Consider the following 17599-nt stretch of genomic DNA (forward strand, 5'->3'; position numbering starts at 1 on the left):
CGCTTCCTCACCTCCCTGGGATTTATCGAGTTATGCCACGGTTAGCTGTGGCCTCGACCATCACCAGGGAGTATTTTCCACTTTTCTGTTGTGTTGCATTCTTCTGCCTACGCGACTCAATGCATGAGGGTGTGGCGTGCCTTTCTTTTCTGTGGCGGCAATATTTCATTCTGTTATATTTACCACATCCGTCTATTTGGTGCCCTGGGTTTGCGTTGTGCAAAATATGAGCAGTTTTGTTCAGTTTCACTCGAGAGGGACGCGAACGACGGCAGCTGGTCGAGGCTGAGGCCTGTGACGTGGCACGACTATTGCGTGTTCCCACGGGAGTTTTCTTAATCCATGACCGTTTATAGCCGCGTATTCGCGACGAGTGTGTTACAAAAAAGAATTTCTCAGCGTTTTCGCTTTCACAAGGAATGCCTGGCAAAACAAGCAACGGCCAGCGCTCCGTGCGTATTCCAAACGGGAGAAGCAAAAGAAAAGACAAACAAACAAAATAAAAAACTACCGCGGTCTGGGTGGGGGGGAGGCAGGCGGCCATTTTGACCTCCCTCCCTGCTTCTCCCTCCTCATCCGCGAGGGGCGGACCTCGTCGCGCTCTCGCCGCTTCTCGCGCGAGCCACGAGAACGGTGACGTCACTCTTCGCGGCGGAGAATGCCTGCGTGTAGTGTGGGCCGCGAAGAAAACACACGGTGTATGATATATGTTTGATGGGGCCGTGTGTACGAGTCCAGCGCAATGATGTCCTGATGTGGCCAGCAATGCAAGATGGTTAGAGAGACTAGACACCTTTGGGTCGGAAATTTACCGGATAATATTCGAGAAGAAAGGATACGGGAGCACTTCAAACGGTACGTACTCGATGGGTTCGAATTTTGGCGGCCGCGCCAGCGAGCCGCGGCGGCGCCTCTCCGAGGGTCGCTCGCTCGCATGGTAGCCGGCCGTGGACTGCCGCGGCCGCTCGGCCGCTGTGCTTGTGCGCGTTCTTGTGGGCCATCGCGGCTCGTGCAGCGAATGCGCCGATGACTCGTGCGCGATGATCGGTCTCGAGCTGATCGCCGTGACGTGAGCCATTCTTTCCCGGTGTGTGCTGCCGCTCGAGCCACGAGGTGCACCTCCCCCGTGTGCGTACACGCGCGTCGCGATTGTGTGCTGTGTGCCTTGCTTTGGCTCGTGCGATCGCGCTTGTAGAGTGATTTTACTTCCTTTATAGCTTCCCAAGGAGTTTCGTTGATATCACGCAGGATTACGATACCGGGTCCGCATTTGTATGTGTGCCGGTTGTTTTTGTTATGGTGTGTTTATGTTTGTATTGTTATCGCCACCTGCCAAAAGCGCGTGGTCTCGCTTGTGCATGCTTTGATCATAGCATTGCTGCTCTGGTGGGCTAAGTTGTCATTTTTCGTCTTTCCTGAACCCTTGGTGAACTATTCTCCAACAATGGCACATCGCGTGCTTACGCGTAGCCTCGTTTTAAAGATTTCGTTGACGAAGCCGTGTTATTTCATTCGTTTGTTCATCTTCGAGTTCTCCGATTGGATTGATGGAACGTAGAGTGTTTCGCCTATCTGATCGCCATCTGTGCCGCAGCTCTTGAGTTTATATTTAAGCCGGATCACACGAATCTCCTGGTTTTGACTGCGCTCCCACTTTGTATACGTTCCGCTAAAACGAAGCACTCTTCCTGTTTAGGGAGAAGTTTGAGCAAGTTTTCAGCTCTCTTGGTCGAACGCGATCGCAGCGTTCACGAAGAACGCGAGGCCATGCGAGGCCAAAAAAGCCGCGAAGAAGCTGCTCACGTCCGTGCCTCGGCGGGCCGCGCACGGTGCGGTGAAGGCTAGGGTAGGGGGAGGGGGGGGGTGCACCGCGTCGGAAACGCGCGGGCTATGCGGCGCAGTTTGGTATACGGTCCCCCGACGGGGCTCCTTTCTGTTCCTTGTCTTTTGTGCTTTTCTGCAACGCGCTCCCCTCGAGTTTTTTTTCTTTCTCGCCCTCTTCAGTACCTCCCCCCCCCTCCTGCCGGAGGCGGTCTGCTGCTGCTGCTGCTGCATGGCTTGCTCGCTCGCTCAGCTCGCTTCGGGGAGAAACTTTTGCGTAGCGCTACTCGCTGTTGGTGCTCGGTCTTCCCGCGCTTTTGGCCCGCCCGCCTTCCTGGAATCCGGGCAGGGTTCGAGCGCTTTTTCTTCACTCCTTGTTTCATTCTCTTTGTTCTCATCGGGTGGGTGGAAGCAAGCGCGGCTTGCAGAAACGTACAAATACCTCGGGCGTATAAGCGCAATAAAAGTAGTGCCCTTGCGTTATCTCACCATTGTGTCCCCTGCAGCTTCTTGCACCGGCTGGCAAAATTGTGGAGCTCGTTGCTAAGATTGCGCACCGGCATGAGTTGCGAGAACGATCAACGCGGCTCCCACGGCACGCGAACTCGGAGCAGGTAGCTACGGCGCAGTTCCTGTGCTGTCGGCCAGTCCCGAACGCGCGTCGTAGACAAGAGTAGAAACACACTTAAATATTTTGAGCTAACCAGCGAGCATGCATTATGAAATAATTTGCTAGGCGAATTGCATTTTAAACAATAGCGGCGCCTTAGACGAGCGATTGTCGTAAATACGCAATCGAGTGAGGCAGGGACCGTGTTCGTGTGGCTGCTAACGTGCCCGTGCATGATAGCGAATGCTGAGCCACATATGCCGCACATCGCATATTGTTGCGACTACGAGTGCGCGCAGGATGCGGGTTGTCCGTTTTTGCCGAGATGTTTGTGCACTTTGCGTTCACGTCAAGTGAGTCGCTGGTGTTGGGCCACACAGCGCTGTCCGTACGCTTAAAGTGTGTGGTTCGTGCAAGCGTTAGGAGCCCGCGTTACGGAGCGCTTCCATATTCGTGCGCGCCACAGACGGGAAGAGCGTTCGCCTCGATAGCCGTGCGTGCGTATTTGGGCCAACAGACATGCACGAGTAGGGTAGTTTAGGCCACGACACGGATAACGCGGTCAGGCGCGTAGAAGGGGCCGAATGCGGTTGGTCGTTCGACGTTGGCCGAGCTTTCTGAGCATGTTTCGTTCCAAAAATGTACTACGCTACAATGGTGGCTATTCTTGTAACGGTTAATGCGCGCCTTGCTTACCAATAACGGGAATGGCGCTGCGGCGAGCAGTGCCAGTAACCTCGCGCTTTCGTTCTTTAAGCTTGAAGAGGAAAAAAAAAAGTGCCCTACGGTTTTGTTCGCCATATTTGCTCGTGCGATTTAACGAAGCTGCAACGCCTGCCTGATTTATAGGCATGAGGATATTAGTGTTGTCTTGCAATAGTGAAGCGATAATTGATTGCAGAGTATGTAACATAAGTATAATCGCATATGAAAAGAAACATTCCTCAATAGGCGAACGACCAGAAAGATGAATGACTCACTACATCGGCATCGCATAATCCCGGTCTTTTTATTTGCCTCGCGATGGTGTCGGCGCAGATGTTTCTTCGCCATAAACAACGCGTAAATCTTTTCTTCGAGCCATATCGCGCGAGCTAAGTTGGAGAGGAAGGTTCGCAGCTGTATTAAGGCTATAACCGCCTTCGTGTTCCACATGAAGATGCGCTGTTAGGTTGGCTACGCGCTCGCGTTTTATTGCTTTAACATACAGGGTACTGCGTTGAAATGCGTTGCATTTCTTATTGCTGTCCACGTTTGCTGTTCCTCAAGAATTTTCGGCGCTATTTGGGCAGTGTTGCTGGCAGTCACGGCAATCGAGTCCGAGCTCTATCCAGCATCGCCTAGCGCCCGTGTTGATTATCAAGGCTTGCTTTAAGGTAGCTCCCCCGTGAGATGTATCGTGAGCTTGAAGAAAGCTGCGCTGGGCTTCCGGAGAGATTTCAGTCTGAGTGACTTTTCAGAAGTTCAAGCATTCTGTCGCGTTTGTCTTTCGATGTGGAGTGGAGACCTGAGCAGACGGTATCTGTAACTGCGTCGTCTGCTTGCCTGCTTGAAAAGTCAAAACTGGGGTGTTGTATCAACCCGAGGCAGGCGCCGACGCTGCGTCGATCTCCTGCTGCGGTAGCTGTTGCTGCTGCTGTTTTGAGGCCGTCGGTGCCGCCTGTTTATTATGTTTGGTATTTTATCTTCCGGACCGGATCCCCGCGTAGCTTGCAACCGGGGCGTGCGCGTTGGTAAGCAGCCGTGGCGGGCGGGCGGCTGTGTTACGTCGTCGTGCTCGCTAGTGGCGGCGGAAAAGAAGGTCGATCTCTATCGTGCGTCTGCTGCGTGGCCCGTTCGTTAACCGGGTTCGTGCGGCGTAATTGCATTGTGCGCGGAGGGATCCGCGCGGGACCCTTACTACTATACGTGCAGCAGCGTCGGCTCACGAGCACTACGGCTAGCGAGGCGCAGACCGGGAAGGCGTTCGCCCGGCTGGGCTGGATAGCGCCTCCGCGTCGTCGCATCCAGCGTAGTCTCGTCGTTCGCTCTGCTTTTCGGATCGGGACGTCGTGTAGAAACGGAGGGGGATCAATTCGTTCGTGATTTATGTCGTCGTTTTTCGGTGCTGCTCTCATCGAGCCACCTGCTCATTGTCTTATCCTTTTTCATATTTATTTATTCGTTTAAATTGAAGATCGTTTCACTGCCGATGCGTCAATTGTGAAAGCCGGCCGCTGGAGGTGCTCGCGTTTTTTTTTTTTTTTCTGTTCTTTGTAGGGCCGGTATGACATCGCGCAGCTGCGTAGCGTGCGCTCTCCGCAGCTGACGCTGTCTTGTCTAAACTTGAGATTGCGGAAACGGATCGGACATGCATACGAGCTCAAGCCGTTCCTTCTATTGCTTGGCGGCGTCGATATAACGTGTGTGCCATTCCACAGTAGCGCGCAGTAAAGCCGAGTGCTTCGCTGTTAAATATAAATCGGTCTCTGCTGGTTCTACTGTTGGCGACTTGGCAAGCACGGTGCAGAAACTACTCTCGGAAGTCGAGAAAGTGAAAAAAAGAAAAATCCACGAGTGCCCTTTATTGTTGTTGCTTTTGCGGGCTGTCGATCTATATTGTTGCAGATTTCGTTTTTTGAGATGTAACTATGCCAGCTGCGCTACGATGACCTGCGCCCAACAGGCCGTCGCGGTAGTTCGGTCCATTTCTCTTGGCTAGCATGACACCCACCTTTGGCTTGATTGACGTTGAACCTGTAAACGACGACTCCGTAAAATTTTGATGTCCCGATGCGTCTCGCATGTCAAATGATTCGCGAGCGTTCATGAACTCCTTCAAAAAGAGTAGACCCGCGCGCATTTTATTTCTCGTAACTTTTGCCGACGATGAGGAACGCTTGGTGTATATTAGCATTTAGAGGAACGTAGCGACGCTGTTTCTTCTCTCCTTTTCTTTCTTTCTTTTTGCGCACGCTTGTAATTGTTCGCTTTTCTTTTCGTTTCCCGTTTTGTTGTTTATTGCCAGCGATGTGGAGTAAATGCATCCAGGTCGTGCCTGCTACGTTACGGTTCATCTGGGCGAGCTAAACTCAGTTCTTCTATTCCATGTTGTCAAGAAACCGATTGTCTTTTTCTCGTGACGAATGTGGTCGTGTGGATTGCGGAAAACGCGACAATGTCTCGTCAATGACACGAATGAGTACGCATTGACGATTGACGTCGACAAGAAGGGCGCTGACCTTTGCTTTGTGTGCGTTTTTCTTCAGATTTCTTCTTTTTCTTTTCTGTTCCTTTCTTTAGATTTCTTTTTTCTTTTCTGTTCCTTTTTTTAACGGAAGGGCTTCTATAGCTGTCAACCTCTGTGAGCACTGGGGTCCGGATGATTGTCGTAGAAAAACAATGTCTACTGTCGTAAAGTTGAATTCTCCCGACCTTTCGCGGTTAATATCGCAAGACTTGCGACTTCTCTATCGTGTCCGCGGTTGGTGTCCAGTTTGTGTCCGCTGCATGTTTCGAATGTCACACTTCCCGTGTACTGTGTTGCTATGGCGCGCTTCGCTAAGATAAAGGCGCTTTAACAGCCAGCAAACAGACCCCTAGCACTTCCGAAGGGTGTGATAACTCGCTTGAATATTTTCGATGTCTTTGACGCATCAGTATCAGATGCTCATATTGTTATACATCGGCGGAAGAATTTTTAGCTGCCCGGAGGGAGGGAATGGGATGCAGGCTTAATGATTAGTTATGCGGTTCAACGTGCCTTGGCTGCACGGGCTGGGACGGATGTCTTAGAGGTGGGCTTCGGATTAACTTCTACCACGAGGGAGTTGCTTAAGGCTTAACCTAAGCGCGGTACACGCGCGTTTGGGCATTTTGGCCCCATCGTTAGGCGGCCGGGAGTTCGTCAGCAGAACGGCTTGGCCACCTCTGGTGAGATGAATCGCCTGCTTTTTAAAACCAAGTGCTTCCCAATAATCGATGTGGGTATCTAGTTCTTCCTCGTTACTTTCTTTGCCAGATAAGCGCACGATTGAAGATAGGGGGAAGGATTCTGACTGAGCAGCAGCGCTGGGCCTCCGGATTTCTTAATCCGGCCCGAACTCTGCTTGAAGAACTGTTCTCGACGTTTACTTTTATTTTTTTTATTTTCTGGCCGTAGGTTGCGGTTGAGGTTTTGAGATTTCCTGAGCCCTTGCTACTGTGCTGTTTATTGGCGCCCCTCTGTTGGCCTTGCGTGCGCACTCTGCGGTGGTCGAGGACGGTCGGACAGTTCCGATAATCCGTGCCTCATGGACGAAGCGTTCCAGTACCAGTATGTGGAGCCTTGCGTTGCGTCGTCATCGGCCGTGGCTCCGCAGACGTCGCTGGGTTCCTCGATCAGCAGCTCAGGATTAGCATATCTGTCGGCGCTGCGACCAACGTTGGTCTATTCGGACGGCAGAAGGCATTCCTGCTGTGGGCTTTTAGACATATCGTGCGTTCGTAGGCGGGTATTTCGTTAGCGCACTGAGTGACGCATGTAGAGAGAAAAGCGAGCCCCTTCTTTTCGTTTAACCTTTATGTCGCCATCGGTCGGGTTCTAATCACGCCTTCCAGATCACATGATCGTCAGCGAGCGACCAAACAACCGAAGCCTCTCAGTGTAGCCAACGTGTCGACGAGTGGAGTTGTGTTCATCCGAATGCCTGTTAGCGCGAAACATTGCACGTTTCCACGAACCTGGTAAAGTCGGGTCGTGTCGCCCTGTCGGACCGAAATCTGGTCGGCGGCCGCATGTAAACGCTAGCGGGTCGGGCTGGCCGTGCGACGAGGCGAGTTGTGTCAATCCCATTACGAGGGGTTGGTTGCCTCGCTAAACCCTCTTGGCCAAATGCATCTAAACTCGCTCGGGTCGGCCTGGGTCATCTCGATTTCCGATTCGACCCGCTCACGTCGAGTTCGTGTAAACGTAGTCTGTGGTATCTGACCCATCGTCTTTAATTGTGCTGTCGGACTAGTGATGCTCGTAGCGTGCAATAGGACATCATTGTCCTGGTGTACGAATTCCTTTTGTCAGTTTACACCAGGACATCATTTCCTGGTGTACACTGACAAGTGTGTTCGCATTGCTGCATTCTCTATTCTGTGTTCTCGTTCTGTCCACTTCTGTGTCTGCGCTGTTTGTCGGCAGGATGCCATCACTGTTTCCCGTCTATGGAAGCGATAGGCGGAAATGGAAATATCAGTTTGCCTATCGGTACCTCATTACTGCGCAGGTAGATATTTTTCTCCTTTTATTGGTCCTCTGACAAGCGTAAATAGAACCCGTGTCGGTGGTTCTTGTGGATATCTTAGTTTCCAGACAGCGGGTTATAGCTCAACAAACGTATCTAGAAGGGGCTGATTATAATCGAGCCGATGATGTTTACGATCTGGCGACATAGCATTGTGATTTCCTCCCACAGCTATCGGTCAGCCCTTCTTTAATACGTCACTGCTAAGTTAACGACGGCACCAAAGCTTGACAAGCGTATTTTTTTTTTTAGTTTCTCGTTTTATATTTTTCTTTCCTGCTGCTGTTTGCTGCGCGCTGAGCACCGGAACTGCTCGTTTATGTCACATAATTCGCCGGTTAACCTTTGAGACGGAATCGAACTTGCAGTCAGCAACCTGTGACGTTGCGCGTTAAATAGCTTGGTGTGTTTTCCGACCTAATGTGGCGCGAAGGCGCAATTACAGAGAAAAGATACACAGAGCACGTCACAAAGGCGCTGGTATGTTTTATCGTCCGCTGAAAGAAATCGCGAGACTACCACTAGCTGCACATCCTTTCCCGATGTATGCTTTGTCCCGCAGAACTTTTTGTTGGGCTAGTTGGCGCAAATTACTGAAGTACTATAGCGCCAAACAGACGACATAAGAAGAAGAGACACGGACGAGCGCTTCACGGACGAGCGCACGAAAGCGCTCGTCCGTGTCTCTTCTTCTTATGTCGTCTGTTTGGCGCTATAGTACTTCAGTAATATGCTTTGTCGTTCCCGAACGCTTCCCGTTATCCTGAACGTCGCAAAAATAGGCGCGGCCGCCTCTCTGTCTCTCCACAGTCAGGCGCTTCGCTTCGTGGCCTTGGTAGTGGTGGCCCGCCAGCATAAAACTGACTGCATGACAGACGCGGCCGGTAAGAACGCGCGCTCGTACGTTGCACCTGCACCTACGTTCCCTCCCTCCCACTCTGCTGCGCAGCAGGCATACAGCTAATGCAAAAAAAAAAAGCGATACAACCGACATACCCGTCGGCTCTCGTCTCTGCGTATTTTTTAATTAAAGCGTATGCAGCGTCGTCGTGTGGTCCGGATGTCGATCTTCCTCGCCCATATGCATGACCGACGGCGGACTGCATAATGGTCGTGCTCTCGGGTTATTTTCGTTCTCAACGTCTTGCTGCGCATGCGCGAAATAAATGACGAACGCTGCGGAGCACGTCGGGCGGCAAAGGCCGAACTACTGCCGTATTTTGCCAGGTTTCGAGATAACCTGCCCTGCTACGGCAGAGCCAGAGCACGAGTGGCTCAAGTGAAAAAGCCCCGTCTTCCCCATGACATCACATGACGGAAAGGAAAGACCGATTTTTTATATAGGGGTCCTTTATGTTTCATATCGGATTATTAGATATGGGAGTAATGGGGCATCGACGAGTGCGTTTTATTAGCGGTGAAATCTAGGCAGACGCGCAGACCTTGCTACAGAAATAACTAGAGGGAACTAAAGGAATTCACTGTGGTTTAAGCTGAAATGTTTAAAATGAGAAAAAGAAAAACAACTGAAAGCGGATCCGAATGCACAGCCTCCACAACTTAGGCGCGGCGATCGTTGAGGGTTCGTGTAATATTCGTACTTCTGGCTTCAGGCGTTCCCTTGGCGTTATTATTACGCTGTTGTCCTTCTAAATTTCCGAGTAATCGCTTTTTTTTTATTTACGCATGGAGACAAGAAGTATCTACGCACATACGTAATCATAGCGCATTGTTCCAACTATAACGCGAAATTTTTTGTTGGAAATGATTAATTTCGCGAAGTGGCAAAGCCTTTTGAAGCCAGAAGGACAAAGTTTAGGCAAATCCGTACTATTAACTGCATCATCGTGCCCATACTGCTTGAGCCGCCATGCTTGACTCTCCGGTATGCAGGGTGTCCCACATAACTCGAGCGAAACATTCATTCATTCATTCACAAAACTTTATTAGTGTCCTGAAGCCCGGTCTTTTCAGACCGAGGCGGGCCGCGTCCACGTCGGCACCACCAGGCCGAGCCTTATGGCGTCATCATGGACCCTCTGGACAGCCCGTAGCTGATCTTTATATGAAGAGCTTGTTAACAACTTCTGCCCGTAAAGCCATTTTTCTTCGGGGTCGGCGAGAGTCGCGGGACAGCCCGCCAGCATGTGTCTGATGTCAATGATGCCATCGCAAACGTTACATTCTTTCCTAATTTCTCTTTCGGGGTGAATTTTATTTATGAAATACGGAGTGGGGTACGTCCCGGTTTGCAGTAAACGTAGCGTGACTGCCTGAGCCCTGTTCAATTTTACGTGTGGCAGAGGGAATTGCCTACGGCCCAAGTAGTAATATTTAGTAATGTCGTTGTAAGTTAGTAAGTGATCTTTATGCTCCCCGGAATGGTAGTGGGCGTCGGTTCGGCTCTGACCGGCACGGCAAGCAAGTCCTCGTGCCAGGTCGTTCGTCACCTCGTTGAGGTTGGGCCGAGTCTCGTCCACTTGTCCCATATGTGCAGGAAACCATCGGATTTCAGTTTTGATAATTTCGACCTTGTCGATAATTTTAGCCGCAGTCCCAGCTACATATCCTTTGTCAAAGCTCTTAATTGCTGCTTTGGAATCGCTATAGATGAAAGACCATTTGCGGTTCCTGATGGCTAGAGCAATTGCGGCTTGCTCCGCCACCGTGGAATCCTTAGTGAATATGGTGACGGCGTCCCGTACCTCGCCCCGGCTGTCGACCACCACAGCGGTGTAGGCCTCTTTGCCTTTGACCCAAGCAGCGTCTACAAGGGCCGCCTGTTGTCCTAGCGAAACATTAGATATATGCAAATTTCACGTCGCTGGACAGAATCACGATAATGTTGTTTGCCGTCGCTTGGAGATACTCGTATTATTTTTTAATTCCACCTAATCAGATAATTCGTCTTGATTAATTGAGCAATTTCCAGATATTTCGATTAGACGCAAAGTGCCTTGAGCGTACAGTATGGCGGTGATTTTGCGTGTATTCGCGGGATCTCACGCTCGGAAAAACACTTTTATGTAGCACGTATCGAGCAGTAGAAAGCTGTATCGGGAGTTTTTCATGTTGCCCTACCATTTTCTCATTGGCACTTTTAATCTAACTATAATATTCGAGAAGTTGATTAATTAAGACGAATTATCTAATTAGGCGGAATGAAAAAATAATCTGAGTATCTCCAAGCGACGGCAAACAGCGTTACCTTGGTTCCAATTACGTGGCATTTGCGTATTTTTAATGTTTGGCTTAAGTTACGTCGGACACCCTGTAGACATTAACGCTAGAGTTTCTCCTACGGAGGCCGCCTCCTTTACTTTGGCCATCGTGAGCCTCAAGAAAATAAAGAGGAGGAGGGGGGGGGGGTTATATCCGAGTGAATACGCTATGCAGGCTGCGTGTCTGGTCGCTGCGCCCGCGTCTTATATATATATATACTAGTCCAGGAATAACTAATTTGTGGCGCGGCTCCCAATCCGCTTTTTCGGGCAGCGCAGTGTTGGCGAACAGCTGAAGTAGGCGATAAAAGGAAGTGTAGCAATGCTTAAGTTGGATTATTAGATTATACTCTTCGGACAACGGTGAAGGTGTCGGAGTATAGTCACGCCATGATTGGAAGCTTGGTAAACAAGGAAGAACACAAAGAAAGAAGAAGGCCAGAAAAATGAAATCGCTTAGGCGGCGACATTCCGAAATTCGCGCTCCAGCTTTTCATGACGTAATAGATTTTTGCCGGCGTCCGGCTTGCTGATGAAGCGTTTACCGAAAGTAAGCGAAGACTGAAACCTGGCAATTCTTGCGGGCCTTTTTGCCGACCCAGGTGCGTGAAAATGCGGCAGAATCAGTGACGTCGTACTGACGTCATCGGCTGCGCGCTTAGGACGTGAAACTAAACAAAGTAAGCGCAATTTCGCTCTCATTTCCTGCGATGATAATCAATCCTTTATCTTGTTCTTTTTTTTCTATTTCCCATCGAAATGCTGATGCGGCTTTGAAAGGCTAATATATCATCTGGGCTGATTTATCTTTTCTTTGTAACACCGCTTCGAACATCCTGCGTGTATGGTTGACGCCCGTCGTCATTCGTGTGTATCGTTTAAAAAAAGCATCTGCGTTGATCGAGTTTTCACCATCCGAAGCGTTCGGGGTGTAGCTTATACAACTTATATATATATATATATATATTTATTCTGACGAAGGCCGTGCCACGGCCGAAACGTTAAAAACATTAAAGATGCAATTTTCGTAAGTGTGCACCTTCGTTTCTAAAACTACCTATGCACCGGACCCACAGAACTTCTCATTAAAAAGAAATATATATATATATATATATATATATATATATATATATATATATATATATATATATATATATATATATATATATATATATATAGTCCGGGTCATTTCGTTATCGGAGAGCGGATCTCTTCGATTCCATCGCAGCCTTCCTTCTAGCTCGCAGGTCGAGTCGACTTGCAACGTGAGGGCTCCTTCACGACCCTATCGCAGCCTGCGCTTACCCGTATATTCGTTCCATGTCCATGTTTCACTGCAACTTTCATCCGTGTTGTTATACGTGCTTTTCTTTTGTGTGGCTCCTCATCCTTTGGGAGAGATTAACGCGCTGGTGGGTCTGGATTAGTGCCCACGCGCCGCCTCGTCTGGGACTCCTCGGGAGAGGCTCGTCCTGCTATACGACTGTTACGTACGCCTTTGTTGGAAGCGCGTTGAGCATTTGCATAGGCCGGGCCTAAACAGTTACGGTGCGATTGCACCGTAATCAGCTTACTCACACGGTGATGTGGAATCCTTCGGGTTTACACGAAGTGTACGTACTATCTTCGTTAATGTCATAGCTCGCACTCGGTATTCTCGCATACGCGCTGTTTCCCCGCTCCGTGGCGAAGGCGAGAACGCGGTCGCCGGTTAGCGTTCCTTTTCTTGGTACCTTTAGTGTGGTAAGAAGTATACGAGCTTGCAGCACAACGCTATCCTTACGAAACTTTGGGAAGTTCCGGAAATACAGTTAGTCGACTCTGCGCGCAAGGAGAGTAGGTTCTGCGCACGCGTAGTGCCGACCTTACAATTCCGTGGCTGCGCTAACGCTACCTTAGCGTACGCAAGCTTCTTGCGTTTCAGAAACGCTGGTGTCTTAAGGCAGCCTAGTGTGGCGTTCTAGCTCCGCCACTCACGTTAGCTCTCCAATTAATGAGACCCTGTACTTACTTCGCTGCTCGCGCGTAATTTGCGCGGATGATAACTCTCGGTGGCGGTGGACCGGTAACGCTGTCCCGAGAGTTCTAGCGTTACCGTGATTTCCTCTCAACTCAGTGTTATAATTCCCAGACGACCCGATTTTATCGTTGGCTACAGATAGCGTATGGACATCAATCACGTTGGCTACGTTGCGTTGCCCCTTATCGGTGGCGATGAATCAATTATCCGCCCTTCCTCCAGCATCTGTGACAAGCGAGGCTAGCATGTAAAAGTGCGCTTCTGTGTATACCGACCGCGCTATCACGCTGGTCACTCGGGCGGATCTAATGGCGGCTCGATTACTCTGTGGACGCGGGTGTTTTTGATACGGCGGCCACCGTAGGTCTTGTGGAAAACAGACTGTTGTCTGCGCTGTCGCGCCGCAGTATTTTATTGCGCACTAAACCACGCCGAGGTCTCGGCGTTCGGGGTTTTTCCGAAACGCTCGCACTACTGCAGCGCTGTCTGCCAATGTGGAACAGGTCTCGGCGAAGTCATGCGGCTTGAAGGCATCGCAGGGGACACACTGGCTTGGCGTGCGATCCTGCGTTACCACTAATCGTGCCAACAGCCACATCCAACGTGTTTCTACCAGTAGGAACGGTGTTCTTATTTGAGCTTGTTAGTCCGTAGAGCAGTTTACGTAGCGCGTTGCGCCGTGGTGGACAAGTGCAAACCACGTACCGTCCTGGTCGTGGACAAAGGAACCGGACGCTCTTCGCGCTAAATCGCAGTGTTTTATGGTTTGGAAACTGGTGACCATATTTGCACTTGTTATAGCACTTTATGTCGCTACATCAAACGCGCATTGTACCCGTTTGCCCGGTATGGGGATCGTATCGAGCTTGGAAATGAACTCTGTCGTGAGTCAGCGGCAGTGTGTCGTTTCTTCTTCGGTCGACCTTGGCCTCCGAGCGCGACCGCCAGTCTCGGAAGCCGTGCCCTTTAAGGCTTCCGCTGCTCGGTCGGAAAAGCCAACTTTTTCTCGGACCCGTCGCACCGCGTGTCGCCTGAACACTTTGTACACCCGCTCGCACGCGGCGGGTGGCCTGTTAGCGCGCGTGCGTCGGCGTCTTCGGCGCCAGCATCGGGTTGCCCGGCCGGCTTGCGTTGCTACCGGCGCCTCCTTTTTCTCTCTCGTGCTCGACTTCCGGGGTTCTTGCGTCAGCACGCGAGCACACGACGCCGTGGGACAGCTCACAGCGGCGAGAGAGTTAGTTGCGCTAGGCTCATCTTCGCTGCGTCCACATCGCCGCCGCGGCACCCTCGAAGTTGCGGCGCTTTGCGGCAACTCCACCTTGCCGCCGCCTTGGGGGCTTAGTTTCGCGGCCAGCCTTTATAGCTTTGTCCGTCTCACCCAAATCCGTGCAGCAGTGATGCTGCGCAAGAGCTACGGATTGCGTCAGCGAACCGGACAAAAAAAGGAACCGGATGCTTCTCTAAGTGGAAGAAGGAAGGGTTCGCCTGTAGTACGCCGCTGATCCTGCGATGCTTCAGACAATGTATGTGGGTGGGCTGATCCTTGATGTTGCGAATCAATCCGCGCTGTGACTTTGCATCGCGGATCCTTCCGGGACAGATTCAGCCGGGGCTCTAATCTGGACACATTCGAATTCCGCCAAATTGTCGGACTCACCACCTTTCCTCTGGTTGGTTCGCAGGATAGCTACGTCCTCTCTGATTGGCTCGTAACCCAAGCACGGCGAAATTTGAAAGCGTCCAGATTAGCATCATCGCCGCTGTAACGCGTGCGGGAGTAGTATTTTGCGGCGGGCAACGGTATGAAAACCGTTGTTCGTGGTTCTCATTCCCGGTTGGCTCTGTAACTCGACACACAGCTTTCGCTTCACTGCACAGAGTTATAGGTTGAGACGTCGTATGGAGAGAGAGAGAGAGAGAGCCACGCTTGCCTTAGCTTGGTTCCGTGCCAAGAGAGCGAAAGGAACCCGTGTTGCGGGTGGCACAAACGCGTGAGCTGCCGCCTTCCAGATCGGAAAAAAACGTTCTTTGTCGCCACCCCGTCGCGCTATCGCGGCTTCCGCGTTGAGTCACCGCGGTTCTCGTCCGCGCTGCGCTCGCGCGTGTGGGTGTGCTCGCGTTCTACCGCGAGCAGGCACGCTGGCAGGCAAGCAACCCTTGCGATTCGCGCTGTTTCCGGGGGCGTATATACATATGCACCGCCGCGCGCGGCCTGGGATCTCGCGATCGTTCATTCTTTCGTTCCATTTTTTTCGTCTTCTCGACCGTTGGTTTTCGTCTCTCTCTCTTTGTATGCTTTGTACTTATGTGCTCGCCGCCTCCAGTTTCCGCGTTACGTGAGTGCGTGTAGCCCATTTATTACTGCCCACTCGCGCAGACCTCGGCTCGGCTTTCCGCGCGGACAAGGCCTCTGAAGTCCGTATGCGAAACCTTCGCTGCGTTCGATATTAATGTTAGGGAGGCGTTCGCTTAACCAGAGAAGCAAACGAAGTGGTGGCGCGGCTATATCGCTTCGAACCGCGTTCCGTAAATCGACGCGCGGACCTTGTATCCTCCGAAATGCCACTTACTTGGCAAACGCGACGCCGTTAAATATGAGCTCCTGCCGACATTTCCAATTCCCATGCGAAGTTTACCTTCTGAGACACGACGTTTGCTTTTCGAGCAGGCGGCGCAAGTACGCGTTAGGGAAACGTACGTCAGCGCCAGTAATTCTTGTGGGCTATAGTCCTAGCACATGTTTCTAACGTTCCGAGAACGGTTGCGATGGCACACTTGCACGCTATACTATAAGTGAACTTCTTATTTTTCGTCGAACCATCGTTGATTTATGGTTAGTGCCTCTATGACAAGGCCACACGGAACTATGCATGGGTCAGGACCGGTTCTCGCGTTTTTCTGAGTCGCCTTGACTGCCTGCCTGACGGTGCGCAAGGAGGCGTAGCTGTTAGGGAGCCGTCTGTATCCTACGCTAGTTATTCGCTTGCGAAGGGTGAAAGCCCCGATGACGGGACTCGGTTAGCGCCTGCACCGCGTCCTGTGCGGCGCCAGCGGACCCCCCCTTTCCTTCCACTTGTCGTTCCCGGACGTCGCCCTCAGCCGAACGGATGTCTTGTTCGTTTCACTTGCACATGTCTCTCTGGTCGGACCCCTGATGCCATGTCCGCTAGGAGCCGTGTTTGCTTCTGTGCTCCAGCGCAGCAGCGCGTTCACGAAGCGAATGCCCTCTCTGGATCTGTAGCAAGTTTCGGTCTGTATCAAGTGACGTCTGGTTCTTGGCTCGTCCAGGCATGCCTCTCCCGTTGCATTTCTTTCTTTTCTTTTTTTCGTGTGGGAGCACCGCTGCCCCCCCAACGAATAGGCGCATGGGATGAACTAACTAAACTGAAGGAGGAAGAGAGGGAGAGTGTGTGTGTGCGTGTGTGCGCGCATATACATGCCGTCGCTTTTCTGTGGATGGGAAGAGGTTGGATCAACGCATGCGTCACTGTCGCTGCCAGACCCGCCCTGCATACACGCCACCAGGAGCTGTGCACAATGCGGGTCACAAAGCGCGCTATTCAAAGAAAAGGGATCGCCGTTGGGCTCGGGCAGATTGTGGGCTCCTGGTGTTCGCCATCTCTCTCTCTTCATTTTATTTTTCCTTTATGCCATCTCCCTGTCGTCTGGCTCGCTTTTCTCGTCTTTCCGCGCTGAGAGAAGGGAGTCGCGGTGGTTGGGCGTGGGACGGGTAAAAGGGCGAAAAGAACCTTCAGGCGGCGAGAGGGCGTAGTGCAGTGGGGTTGACGAAAGTGTTTGTGCGCTTGCACTGCGCCCATATGGTCTTCTTTTCGTATCCTCTACGGCTGAATTTCTTTTTGCCGTCCGTTGATTCGTTCGTCTGTTGTTCGCCGCGCATAGCGGAGAGCTAGTAGGTAAGCTGGCAGAGATGGCGTGTCCCTTCGAGACGGCGACGGAGCACAACGCCCCAGTCGCTCCTCGGTGCTGCTGCTGCTGCTGCGAGGGCGTAGGCAGCCGAGACTGCGGGAAAAGCAAAGATGCACAGAGAGGGCTGCGTTCCTCGGGTCTCCGTCGTCCGCGGTGTGGTGGCTCGCCTCTGCCGTTGTTGCGAGGTTTGTTGTCCAGGCGTTGAACGCGAGCTGCGGCGGTGTGGTCTCTTCGGCTGGTGGTGGGAACGCAGACGAGCAGACTCTCTCCTTGTCTGGGTCACATCTGGGCCGTTTCCCACACGGAGTGAGTGAGTGCCGTGGAGTTTTTTTTGGTGGAGCTTCGCTGGCGTCACTCGGCAATGTTTTGGACCTTGTTTATCACGCCTTTTTGATGGTGATGATGATGGAAACTTTCCCTAGGAATGCAACGCCCCTAGTACAGAGCGTTTTCTTGACTGAGCATGCGGGCTATCATCGCATCCAGGCCTGCACAGTTCATAAAGAGAGAGAGAGAGAAACAGACGGTGCTCAGATGATGCACGGAGAGGACCAAATGTTTTCTGTCCGTGTTTTCTGAAAGCATTAAGACTTGAACGTGGTTGTAAACCATCTTTGGAACTGAACAGCGCAAACGCAGGCGTCTCGTGTCTTTCGTCTCTAGAGGTTCTTGTTTATGGTTAATTGGGATGGTTAGTCTTCGCAGCGTTGGTGAGGTGTCTCTGCGGACATATTTTTCCCGCCTT

The 17599-nt window shown here is 51.5% G+C and overlaps 1 protein-coding gene across 2 annotated transcripts in view; it reads left to right on the top strand.

Annotated features, from left to right (window-relative positions):
• The first annotated feature begins 632 nt into the window (after nucleotides 1-632).
• Nucleotides 633-17599, top strand: part of spen (split ends) — a 198380-nt gene continuing 181413 nt past the window's right edge. For both annotated transcript variants that reach the window (XM_050168424.2, XM_050168426.3), the window contains exon 1: nucleotides 633-855. In XM_050168424.2, coding sequence (XP_050024381.2) covers nucleotides 773-855 — 83 coding nt within the window. In that variant the 5' untranslated portion in view covers nucleotides 633-772. The remainder of the gene's footprint in view (nucleotides 856-17599) is intronic.

This window comes from Dermacentor andersoni, chromosome 3, assembly GCF_023375885.2.
Source record: "Dermacentor andersoni chromosome 3, qqDerAnde1_hic_scaffold, whole genome shotgun sequence".
Lineage (NCBI taxonomy): Eukaryota > Metazoa > Arthropoda > Arachnida > Ixodida > Ixodidae > Dermacentor > Dermacentor andersoni.